The following is a 15,218-nucleotide window of genomic DNA, read 5'->3' as shown; positions in this document are numbered from 1 at the left end:
AGAAGTAGCAAATCAATTGCTGAATTAAAAAATTGTTTATGATAATGAGTGGCTGCTATGGTTTGAATGTGTCCCCCAAAGTTCATTTGTTGGAAACTTAATCCCAAATGCAACAGTGTTGAGAATTGGGACCTTTTAGAAGTGATTAGAGCCCTAATGACCAGATTAATGCCTTTATTGTGGGAGTGGGTTCCTGATAAAAAGGATGAGTTTGGCCCCCTTCCTCTCTCACTTTTGCACTCTCTTTGCCCTTCTGCCATGGGGTGATGCAGCACGAAGCCCCTCGCCAGGTGCTGGTGCCACGCTCTTAGACTTTCCAGCTTCCAGAATCATTAGCCAAATGACTTCTGTTCATCATAAATTACCCAGTTTGTGGAATTCTATCATAGCAGCATAAAACGCACTAAGGCAGTGTCCAAGGCAGAGAGCCATGAGCAATGGAGTCCCATCAGAAGCAGGTGCCAGTCTTTCATAGCACCTCAAGTAAGAAGCTTAGAACACTTTCCTAAGTTGGTTTTTAATTCTTTCAACTCAAAAGAATTCTTAAAACACCCCTCTATGAATGGCTGTAGGAGGAACCAGCAGGGTCTGGTCTTCTGAGGCATGGTTAAGGGCATGAACTTTGAAGCCAGGAAGTCCTAAATTTAAATCCTACCTTTTCCATTTAACAATGCTATGCCCTCAGTGGGAATAGTAATAACAACCTGCCTCATGGGGCTGATGATTCAACAACTACTTATTGAGCACTTACTGTATACCAGCACTATGCTAGGTACTAGGTATATCATAAGGATCAAATTGTAAATTCCATAAGGACACAGCCTTGGTCTGTTATGTGTAAAGCCTGGCACTGGCCTCCTTGCTAGAAAGTTCTATATCTTAGGGCGAGCCCGTGGCTCACGCGGGAGAGTGCGGTGCTGATAACACCAAGGCCACAGGTTTGGATCCTATATAGGGATGGCTGGTTGACTCACTGGCTGAGTCAACACCAAGTCAAGGGTTGAGATCCCTTTACCAGTCATCTTTTTTTTAAAAAATGAAAGGAAAAAAAAAAAGAAAGTTCTATATCTTGAGCTGGGGTGGTGGGTATGTTGGTATAGACATGTAAAAATTCATCAATCTCTACCCTTAAGATTTATGCACTCAACTAGGTACAAGATATATCACAATAAAAAAAGAAAAGATCAGATCCCCATACCAGCCAGCTGACAAAAAATAAAATAAATTAAATAAAAAAAAGAAGCAAAGAAAAGAAATGTTCTAAGAAGTGTTTCTCAGGGTGTAGGCCTGGTATTAGGTGGTTTTAAATCACATAGAGAAAAAGTTATTTTCTTTTCAATCCTCTTTCAGTTCTTCAAAAAGAAAGTCTCACTTAAATGTTGATATGTCTTTAATATCTAACACTTGATGATTTTCCTTTCTAAACAAAGAGCTGTTCCCAGGCTCAGCCCCCAGCAGGCAGCAATATCCAGCTAGAACTTAATAACCTTGTTTTCTTCTCATTGTACTGATTTTTTAATCAGTTACCCTCTATTTCTGGCAAATGTTGTCGGTTTCCCATTTGATATAGTAATATTATTTAAGAAAGTTTTTAAAGTAAATCTGTTTTAATTGAAAGTGAGTTGACTTTAAGAAAAATTTTAAGTATAGAGCACCCATGGTTTGAGGATGGGGCAAAAATAAAGATGGTTCTTCAGTGACTGAAGTTTGGAGAACATGATTCTAGTAAATTCCATTTGAAAAACAAACTCTCAGTGGACCCCCACATACCCCTGCAGCTATACCCCATTTCCTTACTCCCCTTTAAACCAAACTTAGAAAAAAGTTGTCTACATGTTTCTTCACCTCTAATTTCCTCTTCTGTCTAACCTGGCTTCAGGGTTGATTCTCCAGTAAAACTCTTGCAATGATATATTCAATGGACATGTCTCTGGCCACATCTTTCATGGCCTCCCAGCAGCATTTAACCCAGCTGACCACTTCCTCTTTCTTGAAACCCTCTCTTCTGTTGACTTCAATCTTCTGGTTTTCCTTTTATCTCTCTAGTCCTTCCTCCTACACCCAGTCTTCAAATGTCCAAGTGCCTCAGGGATAATCCGATGTCTTTAAATGTCATCTATATGGAGATATTTGCATTTCTATCTCCAACCTAGCCTAACATCTTAGCACCAGACCCAAATAGCCCACGGACAAGTAGATGTCTGTACCTGGCTAGCTCAGAGCACCTCCAACTTCACAGTCCAGTTAGAACTCTTGATTCCTCCTGTACCTGGTTATATCTTCATAAATGGCACCACCATCTATCTAAGCCCCAATAGGAGACAGCCTTAATTCCTCCTTTCCTTCACCTCCAAACCAATCTATTGGCAAGTTTGTCAGTTTTACCCAAAGCTCTGTCTAGGATCTTACCACTTTTCTTCATTTCCTCTGCCACCACCATGGTCTGAGCCAAGTCTGTCATCTCACATCTGGACACAGCACCAGCCTCCTCTCTTGTCCCTTACTTCCATTCCTCCCACCCCCAATCAATTTTTCACACTGAAGCTAGAGGGTTGTTATAAAATATAAATCAAGTCATATTCTTCCTCTGCTTAAAATTCTTCAGTAGCTTCCTTTGCCCTGGAATAAAATTCAGACCACTTTCTGTAGCTGCAGAGCCTCATATGATCTGGCTCTCATCTGTTTTTCTAATCTCTCTCTCTGTCTCTTTCTCTCCTTCAGCCACACTGACTTCTCTGATCCTGATTGCTAGAAATTGCCTACCTCAGGACTTTTACACACGCTATTCCCTCTGCCCAAAATACTCTTTTTTCCAGCTTTTCCCATGATTGGCTCCTTCTCAACCTTCAGGTCTTAGCTTCAATGTCACTTCCTCAGAGCATTGCCCTGGACCATTCTATCAAAAATGGGCTTCCCCAGTGACTATCTCATTACTTTATTTCCTGTTGAGCACTTACATCCATCTGTAATTATCTTGTCTGTCCACTTCTCTACTTGTTTATTATCATAAACTCCATGAAAGCATTGGAGTTGGTTTACCATTGTATTCTCAGTGCACAAAACAGCATCTGACACATAGTAGGGCCTCATTAAATATGTGTTGAATGTAATGGATGAGGAGGTAGGTAGGGACTAGACCAGGCAGGACCTTACAAGACCTGGATAGAGCACAACAGGAAAGTATTTAGAGATTTTAATTAGAGATGCAAAGTGATCAGATTTAGCAGTTATAAAGATCAGTCTGCCAGAAGTGGGGAAAACAGATTGGAGGGGCAAAAAGGAAAGCTATTGCAGTAGTCCAGGAGAAAGACGGTAAAATTAAATGAAATAACATGCACAAAGCCCTTGGCACTTAACAATATAGTATCAGGGGGAGCTATTATTAGCAACATAGCAGGCAAGCAAGGAATTAACAACTAAAGTTAGGAATCCAAGAGATAGAGGGATTTGTGCATCCCCTGGAATCTTCAAGCATTCAATCTCTCCCTCTAGTGATAAATAGAATTCCTTATCAAGTTATTTATTTATTCTGGAAGTTTATTTTGCATTCATTCATATCTGAATTCTCTGCCTATGTTCTTCTCATCATTTTCATCCTTTCAGCTGGGAGAGAAAAATTTCATAGAGAGGACTTGCAACACCGCTCATCAGCTGTGTGCCCTGGCAAGGCACCGAATCTCTCTGAACTCAGCTTCATCTCCTGTAAAATGGGAACTCTTCTATCTGTCATGTCCATTATGAGGTCTGGTGAATAACTGTACAGAAGATATTTCCAAAATGCAAAAAAATATATATCATTACTATTTCACTCAACAAATATTTATTAAGCACCTACAGTGTGCCAGGTACTGTTGTTGATGCTGGGAATACAGCATTTGGGGGAAATGAGTAAAAACTCCAGTCATTACGGAGTTGACGTTATTACTGAAGTCCATTCAGATTTGGGGCTTTTTGGGTTTTTATATTTTCCCAAATTGTCAAACCATCTTGGGCCCCTGTTAAAAAATGTAGATTCTTGTCCTGACCACAGTGACTGAGTCAGTAAGGAAAGGTAGACAAGGGAAGAGTTAACAAGCTCTCTAAAGTTATTCAGAGAGATTGGAAAATAAGAGATTAAGTGGATTAGACTGCCTCCCTTTTCCTTTTCCCAAACACCGATCAACCACTCAGCAATCCTGCATACATGTCTGTTTATATACTGAATTTTCCAAAACATTTCTAATAAGAAGTGGCTTCAGATGGCTCCCAGGGAGAGCAAGTCTAAACATCAGAACCAGCCATGTGACCTTGAACAAGAAGGTAGTGGGGGAAGCAGACAGTGCCGTCCTTGGCCCTGTTTTTGTCTGCCACTGAGCTTGCTGTGTGGCCATGGGCAGGTCACATTCCTGATCTGAATCCTGGTGTCTTCATCACCAAAACGAAGTTAGGGTTTCGCAAATACCAGTTCATGAAAGGGTGCTGGGTTGGCTGCATCAGAATTGCCTGGGGAGCTTATTAAATCCACAGATTCCTAGGCCCTACAGACTGGAGAGTCTGATTCAGTAGGGTTAGGATGATATCTCTCACCTCCTCTATTTTTTATTAGCTTCCAATTTTTGATATGCATCCAGATTTAGGATCTCACTGGGCTAGATCAAACTCTCTGTGCCTCAGCTTTCTCATCTGTAAAATGTAATCATTCCTCTGATCGTAGAATTAAATAAGTCAATTTACATAATGCACTTAGAGCAGTGTCTGGCACATAGTAAGTACTGTGTAAGTTTTAACTGTTCTATCAGTCAGGAAGATAAAAAACCACTGGGAGCATTTGAACCAGAGGGAATTTAATGCAGAGGTAATGGAGAGGCCAAACAGGGACACTGCTGAAGAAGGAGGAGAGATGCCCTGGCTTTTTCCTTTGTCCCACCCTCCAGTTTTCCAGTAGTGCCTCCCATGGGCTGAGCCCAACAGGAAGTCATCTCTCAAGGGAACTGGAGAAATATGGTCAGCCAGGTCACCCTTGCCTTTCAGGGGAAGGAAGATTAATGGCTCTGAGGGCAGATTGTTATTATTTTGTTGTTATTATTAGTATTATTTTATTTAAGGTCCTTTTTGGCCCTAAAGTTCTAAGAGTTTCTAGATGTTAGCCAACCACTGGGATTTAGGGCTTCGTGAGTGCTTATTGATTAATCGATTCCTTGCCCTTGACATACACACGTACATAAATGCTTGTCCTCTGATCTCTGGAAACTGACAGCTCAGGCCTTGGCAAAAATTCACAGTGCTGAAGGCAGCACAGCCCCACCCAAGATTCAAGGAAAGGGAAGGTATGCGGATCAGCTTTCTCCACGAGAGCAGGCTGCATCAGTACCTTTAGGGATTCAGAAATGATAAACAGGAAGAGCTGGCCAGTGACAGCACAGGGCACAAAGGAGGGTCCCCGAAAGTTCAGGAACAGACACAAAGATTATGGAATCATTTGTTCAGAACTGGTTGGAGGTGCCAGGAAAAAGGGCCTCACCAGGTTTTAAGGCCACATCCTGGATGACTGGGGAACACCTGCTTGTCTTTGGGACACCTCCCCATTAGTGTGCTCCATGGGAGTGAAGCTCTGGGAATTCTTCTGCCAAAAATGGGCAGAAAATCTCTTTCTCAATGTTTCTTGGAGGACCCAGAATTTAACCTTGGACTGAAAGCAAAAATGTTTATTTTGAGAGGTTCTTAAGAGAAAGAATAGGATATTGTGGAAATCTATCTAATACACCAAAGAAATGTTTGTCGTGTGTGTGTGTGTGTGTGTGTGTGTGTGTGTGTGTGTGTGCGCGCGCGCGCGCGCGCGGCTAGCATGGGGATCCAAATCCTTGACCTTGGTGTTGCCAGCACCATACTCTAACCAACTGAGCTAACTGGCTAGCCCCTCAAATTCATTCTTCCAGCAAATATTTATGGATAGCAGGTTAGCAACTAAAGGAGGCAATGAGTTTTGGAGTGAGACAGCACTGTGTTAGACCGTGGCTTTGCCACTGCCTTGGCTGTGTGTCCTTGGGCAAGGCACTTACCTTTAGTTTCCTTGTCTGTGAAACAGGAATAATATGAACTATCTTGTAGAGTTGTGAGGATTAGAATGACATCATGCATGAAAGTACTTAACGTAGAGTCTGGTGTCCAGTGAGTAATCAGGAAATGGTAGTGGTTCATTTTATTATAACTTTTATGATTTGTATGACACTTAACAAAATGCTTTCCCTTATATCAGCTCATAGGATCTCACATCAGCTCTGTGAGATGGGTCAGGGAACCAACATTGATTTTGCTTCTACTATGCATCTAGCACCCTGTCAGATGCTTAACAGTTATTATCTTGTTGGTTTCACTCATTCAATAAATATCTGAGTATCTATTTTTGCCAGACTGTCCTATGTACTGCAGATTCAGCAGTGAACAAAAGAGACAAAACCCTTGCCTCCTACAGAGGATACATTCAGTGGGGGGAGAGAGGCAATAAGTACAACTGAATAAACTCTTATGTTTACTATGTCCTAAAGTGCTTTACCAGTATTAACTCATAACCTATGAGGAAGGTATTATTATCCTTATCCCATTTTACAGACGAGGACACTGAGGCACAAGGGTACCTCCAGTCTCAGCTAAGAAGAGCTGGACTCAGGATTCAAAGCCAGGCAGTGTGACTCCAGTGTCCTTACTCTTGATCATTACTATACATGGCCTCTCAAAAAAATTATATAGGTACTAATAAATCAAGGTGTAATAAGTGCTATGAATAAATATTCTTTCTTTTTTACTTTTTTTTCTTAAAATTATTCCTTATGAATAAATAAAGCAGGAGAAAGGGGAGAAACAGGATAATGAGAGAGTGCTATCTACACAGGGTAGTCGGGGGGCCTCTCTGAGGAGCCACTTCTGAGCAGAGACCTGAGAGAAGTGAAGGAGAGAGACTGAGGCGGTGGATGTCTGGGGGAAGAGTGAGCTGGGCATAGGAAGAGCAAGTGCAAAGACCTGAGGCAGGAGCTCCTCTCATGTCTGAGGAACAACAGGGAGGCCGGTGTGAGAGAAGCTAAGTGAGCAAGTGGTAGAAGATGAGTCAGAGACTGAGAGATGGCTCAGCCTGGGCCGCTGGAGGATGCGGTTGCCTTTTGCTGAGATGGAAAGATTTGGGGGAAGCAGGTTTATAGGGGAAGGTCAGGAGTTCAGTTTGGGATAGTCTCATCAAATGGGACTTACTAGCTCCAGAGGGCTTAGAGGGGTTAAGTAACTCACCTCAGGTCACCAGACAACCATTTTCAGAGGCATGATTCAAACTCAGGTCTGTGGACCCTGTCTTAGTCTGTTTTCTGCTGCTATAGCAGAATACCTGAGCTGGGTAATTTATCAGGAACAGAAATTGATTTAGCTCATGGTTATGGAGGCTGGGAAGTCCAAGAACATGGCACCACCATCTGGTAAGGGTCTTTTGGCTATGTCATAACACAGCGAAGGGCATCATGTCGCAAGAGGGCCAGAGTATGAGAGTCAGCTCAGGTCTCTCTTCCTAGTTTTATAAAGCCACCAGTCCCATCATGGAGGCCAACCTGATGACCTTATCTAATCCTAATTACCTCCCAAAGGCCCCACTTCCAATCAGTATATGAATCTGGGGATTAAGATTCCACTCATGAAATTTTGGGATACATTCAAACCATAACAGACCGTAACTTCAATTCCATGGGCATTTCCCTGTTCAGGTGCTGTAGAAAAGTCTGGAGATGTTAGATTCTGATAGTCCTGATTCCTGACTCCAAGGAGCTTCCAAGGAGCTTCCAAGGAGGGAGGAAAGAGGTAATGGAGAGTGAGGCAATAAGAGACACTGAGAAGAAAGTAACAGTGCCAGAGGTGTCACATGACAGTAAGTAGCACACCTTTAAATGTAAAATGCAGACAAGAAGCACTGGGAAGATGCAGTTCTTTTGAAAAGAGCAAAAAGAGTGGAAGAGTCCCAGCCTGTGTAGGTGGAGGGAGTCAGGGACAGAGTGAACATTCTGACCGCTGAGGAAGGCCCTGCTCTGTTGGAAATGGGAAGGCCCCAGAGGCCTCAGGTTCTACCTGGGCAAGCCTGTCCCCACAGGTTGCCCCAGAATTGATACTTTCCCATCGTGACAAATGAGTATCCCCAGACCAGACGTCTCCCCTGAACTGGCATATGCAACCACAGCCTCCTCAACATGCCACTACTAGGCATCTCTAAACGTGCCCTAAATGGAAGTCTTGATCTTCCCCCTAACCCAAGCTTGTTCTACCAGCAATGGCCAATCCTGACACGAGGACCGATGTGCCTGAAGTCACTTATTAAGGAAGTGCTCCCAGGAGGAACTGGTAAATGAACAGGAGAAGCAGGATAAAGAAGGGCAATCAGGGTGTGATCACAGACCAAGTCCCACAAAGGGCAGCTTCCACCTGATCCTGCAGTGGAACTGTGGGTTACATCTCAGAGTTTGTCCATCTTCAGGGAAGGAAGCTGGGCTTTCACCTTTCTGCACTAGTTGGTCACTGGCTGTAGGCTGGGGAAGTAAACTCCTGGGCACTGCCGTGCAAGGGCAAAGGGACTCCAGTAGCCAGAGGTCAGGCCTCTGAAGAGAGTCACACGTGCAGGCTGTTAGGAGCATCAGCACACAGAAGCCAAGGGAGGGGAGCTCAGAAAGTGTAAAAGTGATCTGAGCAGGGCCCTGACACTGTCCACTACATGTGCCTCCCCCATCTCAGGGAATGGCACTGCCATCCTGATGGTTGCTAAGGCCCAAAACCCTGGAGTCATCCTTGACCCTCTGTGCCTCTAACACCCCACACACGATCTTTTAGCCAGTCTCATTGGTAACACCTTCAAAATATACCAGAATCTGATTTTTTTTTCTTTTTATTTTTTTAGTAATTTTTTTTTTTTTGTCTTTTTTGTGTGTGTGTGACCAGTAAGGGGATCGCAACCCACCGGCCATCGCTATATAGGATCTGAACTCGCGGCGGGAGCGCTGCTGCGCACCCAAGTGCTGCACTCTCCCGAGTGCACCACGGGGCCGGCCCTAGTAATTTTTTTTAAATTGTGGTAAAATTCACTATCCTGGGGTAGAGGTGAGAGAAAGGACATTAATACCTATGTAATACATAGACACTGACAAAACAAAATACCACTGATGGCTGAAGTTGCAAAAAAAAAAAAAAAAGTTACCATCCTAACCATTTCTAAGTGCACAGTTCAGTGGCATTAAGCACATTCACATAATTGTGCAGCCATCACCACCATTTACCCACAGAACTCTTCATCTCGCAAAACTGAAACTCTGTACCTGTTAAACATTTTGTATATCCATTCATCTGTTGATGGACATTTGGGTTGCTCTTACCTTTTGGCTGTTATGAATAATGCTACTATGAACACGAATGTACAAATATCTCAAGTCCCTGTTTTCACTTCTTTTGGGGATACACCCAGAAGATGAATTGCTGGATCATATGGTAATTCTATTTTTAATTTTTTTCAGAACTAGCAAACTGTTTCCCAAAGCAGCTGCACCATTTTACATTCCCACCAACAGTGCACAAGGGTTTCTATTTCTCTGCATCTTCATCAACACTTGTGACTTTCTGGGGTTTTAAAAAATCTGATTATTTCTTACCTCCTCCATGACCAGCCTGAACCAAGCCATTTTATCTTTTGCCGGGATGACTGCAATAGAGTCCCAACTGGCCTCTCTGCTTGTACCCTGGTGCCCTTGTAATCTGTTCTCAGCATCAATCCTCTGCTCAAAACCAACAGTGGTTTCCACCCCTCCAGCTCAGACTAAAAGCCAGAGTTCTTACAGTGGCCTAGAAGGCTCTACAAGATGTGTTCCCCACCCTCCCAAACTGACTCATTTCCTACTTGCTCACTCTACTCGAAACTCACTGGCATTTTTTGCTGTTCCACATATTCTACTGCCTCGGGGCCTTTGCGCTGTTCTCTCTGCCTGGATACTCTTTCCCTAGATATCCTCAGCTGTAGCTTGTTCCTTCTTTCTTTTCCTTTGGGTCCTTGTTCTAATGTCCCTTTCTTTTTGAAGCCTCTGGGCTCTCTTGTTTGCTCCCCTGCCCCACATGTATTTTCTGTCTTTCTGGACCCTGTCCTGTGCCCGGGGAGAATGACCCCTACAGACTCCATCACCTGGGCTTTCTTGCCCTGGTTTCTTGGTTGGGTTTGGTGAACGGGAGGCACTGCCAGCAGATGAACCCTGCGCATTTCTCTAGTCCCTTCATTAAGGTTCAAACCACCAGAGTTGTATTCTGTTTCCTACTAGATCCTGGCTGAAACACCTTCTGGATCACGTTGTTCATAATTTCTGTTGGGAAAATGGAACAATTTGGTCAGGCTCCCCTCGCCTCAGAGCCGGTTCAGGGTCGTTCAGTAAACATTGTGTATGAGTGGAGTAAGTGCACCGCTGCCGCTTTGGCTGGTGTTTTACTGCCTCAGGTGCCCACCCTGCCTGGCCATGTTTTTCCAGACCTGCAGCTTCCAAGGACCGTGTGGCCGGTTGCTTAGATTATAGACCTGCGTGAAAGGGTCTGGTGACCCAGCCTGGCGTGTAAAGAGTTTGTGACCCAGTCTGTGAATGGGCTTGAGGGGTCTGGGGGCTCCAGACCCAGCCCTAGTTCAACCATGGGCCCAGTCGGTGCAGGATTACCGGCAGGTAAAAGAGCTGCAACAACTAGCGTGGTCGCCTGGCTTTACAATTGGCATCAGGAACAGGATTAAGAGCTAGACAATTGGTGCTGTGAGCAGGATTCGAGACATTAGCCTTAGCCTCACAGTAGCCCTTAGCCTAGCCAATTTCCAACCCCACCTCCTGTCCAGAGAATCTGCATCTCCCATTCTGTCCTGGTTGTTCTACACAGCACATAATACCATCTAACATATCATATGTGTGTGTGTATATATATATACATACACACACACACACACACACACACACACACACACACACACACACTTATCTGTGTACTTACTTTCCTCTACCCCCACACTCTGGGATGGGAGGTCCAAGGGTACAGGGATGTGTGTATTTCGTTCACTGTTGTATCCCTAGTGCTTGGCACATAGCAGGCTGTCAGCAAATATTTGTTAAATGAATGAATGAACAAACGACCGACACGGGGAGCTACGGAGAAGACAGCGGTGTGGTCCAAGTTGCAGGCAGAAAAGCTGACGCTCAATTTCTCCTCTCCTCTCTCCGCCCCCGCGGGGAATGCTGAGTGCCCGGGAAGGAGGCGGAAATGAGCGCGCTCCACAGCCCTCCAGCCGGGTGTTTACTTAATTAGGACCTGTATCCCGGGGCTCGTTTGTGTTTAACTGTCCGCCTAATAGCTTCGTCTGGCTCCTGGCGGGCGCGGAGGAACCTGCGAGGTGAGGATAGGCCCGGCCACCCCGTCGCGTCTGGGGCTTGCGCCTTTAAGCCGCGCCCGGGCGCGGGTATCCAACCTCCCCTAGGGCACGGAAAGCGCCCCCTGCGGGAGAGCGGGGCGAGGAAGACGCGGGGCTCAGCCAGCTGCCTCGGGCTGCTGCCGCGCGTTGTGCACCCCCCACCTCCAGCAGCTGGGACCACCGGCCGGATAACGGAGGGCTCTCCAGATACCAGATGCCAATTGCTCGCTTTACCCTCAGCCGTGAAATCAAGGATTACAGCGCTTCTCATTCTCTCAGTTGGAGGATATGGAACTGCGGAGGAGGACAAATGAGCCACTCCTAGAGCAATAATACCAGGCAGCATTTGGGCACTTGGTCTGTGCCAGGTACTGAGTTCAGCGTTTTAAATGGGTTAATTTATACAATCCTCGTCTACATGTATTCATTTAATCCCAGTACTTTGGAGAGTAGGTGTCATGATAGCCCCATTTGACAGATGCAGAACTGAGGCCCGGATGGGTTATTTCGCTTGTCTGAGGCTACAACCCTAGTTAAGTGGTGGGACCCAGTTCAAACCCAGGCGGTGCGGGCCCAGAGACCATGATCAGTTAGAGAGAGAGACTCCCACTGTCTCAGCGCAAGCCATCACCGTTTCGCCACAGGTCTGGTGGTGGGAAGGACGGGTAGGTTACCAGGTTAGCCCTTAAAGGCCGAAGAATCTATAATTGAAGGCGCCAAACCGCTCTTCAGGCCCCCTAAATCTGAACTGGGGAGGAAGAGGGACCAGGAGGCGTCATCGTGGAGTTCTCAAGGCAGCGGGGGGAGGGCTCAGGGAACAAGGGGTGGGACGCCCAGGAAAGCCTAGCTCCGTGGGGAAAGGGCGTGTGAGGTGCAGTGACTGATCTCAGGACCGTTTCTACGCCCAGGGCCCACTTGTGTGCCGCAAAGAGGAAAGCACTTCTTGTCTAACGTTGTGCAATGAGGGTAACGTAGAGTTCCGCCGTTTACCTCCCAGGGAGGGGTAGGAGAGCTGTTGTCGGAGAGTCACGGGAAGGCTGCTCTGCACGGGAAGCAGTTTTTACTTAAAATTATATACCGCATTTCAGACCAATAAAAACAACCACGTTTTAAAAATTGCCTTCATAAAGTTGAGAAAGCGTTCATTATTTACATGGGGGGGGGGTACTGGAGATTATAGGGCTAATAACCATCCCCCTACCTCGCATCCTCTGACGCCACTACGGCTTCCAGAAAACTCTGGGACCTTCTCTCTAGCCTTCCAGCTGTGAAACAGAAGTAATGATTCTCCCGCAAGTGAGAGTCTGTAATGCGGTCCCAGGGGACCTCACTGCCAGGTTTAAGCCCCAGATCCTTGGGGCGGGCTGGCACGGGAAGTGGAGAGAGAGGCTGTAGCCGGGTGTGGGAGGACACACCGGCCTCCATCAAAGCCTTGGATAGCAGAGCGCCTCCGAGAAGCATGAATGGGGGGCCTCTGTTTTCAGTCGGTTTCAGATGTGTCTCCACTTTTTTCCCGCTGTAGCCGCAAGGCAAAGAAACATTCCTCTTCCGGTGCTGCGGAGGCTGAGGAGTGGGGTGGGGTTTTTTCCCCCTCGAACCCAGAACATGAAGGACAGGGGCTGAGACCCTGCCGGGAGCAGCTCGAGCAAAACCGAGAGGCATCAGACTGGCATCAGGAAGGACGGGAGCGGCTTCAGGCTGCCTTAACGCGCGGGCGGCAGCCCCACCTGCGAGGGGGCGGGACCTCGTGGCGCTGGACCAATCAGCACCTACCTGTGCTCACCTGGCCTCCTCCCGCTGCTCCCGCGAGCCGAGGCGCTCAGAGGCAACTGAGGTCTCAGCGACGCAGTGTCCTGCCGTCGCGACTGCTTCTTCGCCCCTCTTCCTCCAGCCATGGGGCTCCCTGGTGGGCCTCTCGCGTCCCTCCTCCTCCTACTTCAGGTACTCCACTGCCTTGTCCTTGCCCCAGCCGGGACTGCTCCCTGGAGGGCGGGAGGGGTCCGCACGCGGTGGTGGCTTCGGGGAAAGCGCGGGGCTGGGCTCCTTGGGGCCAAGGTAGTACCGAGGCCCCGTAAGGACTCCCCGGGATGGGATGCATGCAGGTCCGAGCACGCCTGTGACCCAGCCTCCCTCTTTCCCCCTCTGCCCTCAGGCTCAGGTCTGCTGGTTGCCGTGCGGGGCCTCTGAGCCGTGCCGGGCGCGTTTCGGGGAGGCTGAAGTGACCTTGGAGGCGGGAGGTGCGGAGCTGGAGCCGGGCCAGGCCCTGGGGAAAGGTAAGACCCTCCAGGAGCTGGCCTGGGTAGGAGCCGCGGGAAAGGGGCCGCACGTGGTCCGCTCCGGTGTGGCTCGCGCGAGGAGTGTCCAGGCCGGAGCAGGGGAGTTCTGGCGCCACCGCAGGTCCCGGGAAGGCGCAGATAGCGTCTTGGGAACGGGTGGCTGACGGAGAAGGCAGGACAGCATAGCGCCCTCTGATGTCCAGCCCCTCCCGGCCCCGCAGCTGCTGCTTAGGTTGACCACCTCCTTTGGGGTGCCTGGCGCCTGAGCCCCTCACCCAGCCCCGACGTGGGAAGCTCTCCCCCGCTGGCCCCAGCGGAGGAATGCACAGTCCACATTCCTCCCCCAACCCCGGCGCAGGTGTGGGGATGAGCCGTGCCCCGGGCAGCCCCCTTCGCCCCTCTCGGCCCCCTTTGTGAACCGTGCTTTGTGTCTCCGACAGACAGACCGGGTCTGTTTCTCTTCTCCGCGCTCCCCTCCCCCGCCCCCTTTCTTTCCCGGCAGCTGGAATGCACTCTTAACCCTGCCCTTACTGGAGGGCCTGCGCCCTGCAGCCTGCCTGGAAACTGGGATTGGTACACCTGGGCTGGGGCCATCACGCACGGGGTACACCCCGCCCCCAGCGTCTTGGGGCTGTAATGCTAGGTCACTGGGAGGAGGGGGTGTCCCAAACCGGCAGGCCTTTGGCTATGAGGGCGATGGATGGGAGATCAAAGCACATTTTTGATCTCCCAATTTCTGGTCCTCCCCCAAAGTTCAAAAACTTGAGCGTGGGGGTAACTTTGGTAGGGAAAACCAGTGTGTTATGAGACCCATACAGTTGCTAGCTGGTGGGGGCTCTTTCCCTCCAAATGGAGAGAACAAAGGGGGATCCTCATTGGGATCAAACCCAAGTTCTTAAGCAGGGGTGTAATCCGGGATCCTTGGTTGGAGGTCCAGAGGATTCTTAAACTGTAAAATTGTTTGAGAACTTGTGTGTACGTTTATCTGGGGAGAGGATCTATACTTTACCTGGCTTCAAAAACACCTAGCATTTTTCTAATGCCTCCAGCATACCGCTCACCCCGGCTACAAATTCCCACAGCTTGAATGTGGGGGTGCCAATGTCTAGGGGACAGAATGGCTTTCCGTTGTTTCTCCAAAAGAGGATTAGGGGCCTTGAGTCTGTAGAAGACTTTTTTTTTTTTTCAATTCTTTCCCCAAATAGCTCTGCAGATTGACAAAACAATTAACACCCGGGCTAGGCCAGGCTCCTTAAACCCTTGGCTGTAGAGAGCTGAGGAGAGGCATTAAGAGGCCATGCCTCATAAACTTTAAATTCTTGCGCATGGGTTTTTACTGGCTGACTAGCAAACTGCAACTGAGCCAACCTGTAAAAATGTTAACTCGGGCAGGGCCCCAAATCCAATTCCGGCTCCCTGAGGAAGCTTTATTGCTAACCAGACCTCTGCCAAATCTACACCGCCCCCCCGCCGCCATTGTCAAGTTCTCTGACTAGTCTCTGAGAGCAGGCTATGGCCTT

The 15,218-nt window shown here is 47.8% G+C and overlaps 1 protein-coding gene across 1 annotated transcript in view; it reads left to right on the top strand.

Annotated features, from left to right (window-relative positions):
* The window catches only part of CDH3 (cadherin 3, type 1, P-cadherin (placental)), a 100,083-nt gene that overhangs the window by 44,429 nt on the left and 40,436 nt on the right, over positions 1–15,218 (top strand). Inside the window, exons 4-7 of the mRNA XM_008567750.1 lie at positions 11,366–11,404; positions 11,489–11,664; positions 13,392–13,477; positions 13,575–13,695. Of these exons, the coding sequence (XP_008565972.1) occupies positions 11,366–11,404; positions 11,489–11,664; positions 13,392–13,477; positions 13,575–13,695 (422 nt within the window). The remainder of the gene's footprint in view (positions 1–11,365; positions 11,405–11,488; positions 11,665–13,391; positions 13,478–13,574; positions 13,696–15,218) is intronic.

Source organism: Galeopterus variegatus, unplaced genomic scaffold (assembly GCF_000696425.1).
Source record: "Galeopterus variegatus unplaced genomic scaffold, G_variegatus-3.0.2 Scaffold18, whole genome shotgun sequence".
Lineage (NCBI taxonomy): Eukaryota > Metazoa > Chordata > Mammalia > Dermoptera > Cynocephalidae > Galeopterus > Galeopterus variegatus.
This window is presented reverse-complemented; position numbering and strand designations above follow the sequence as displayed.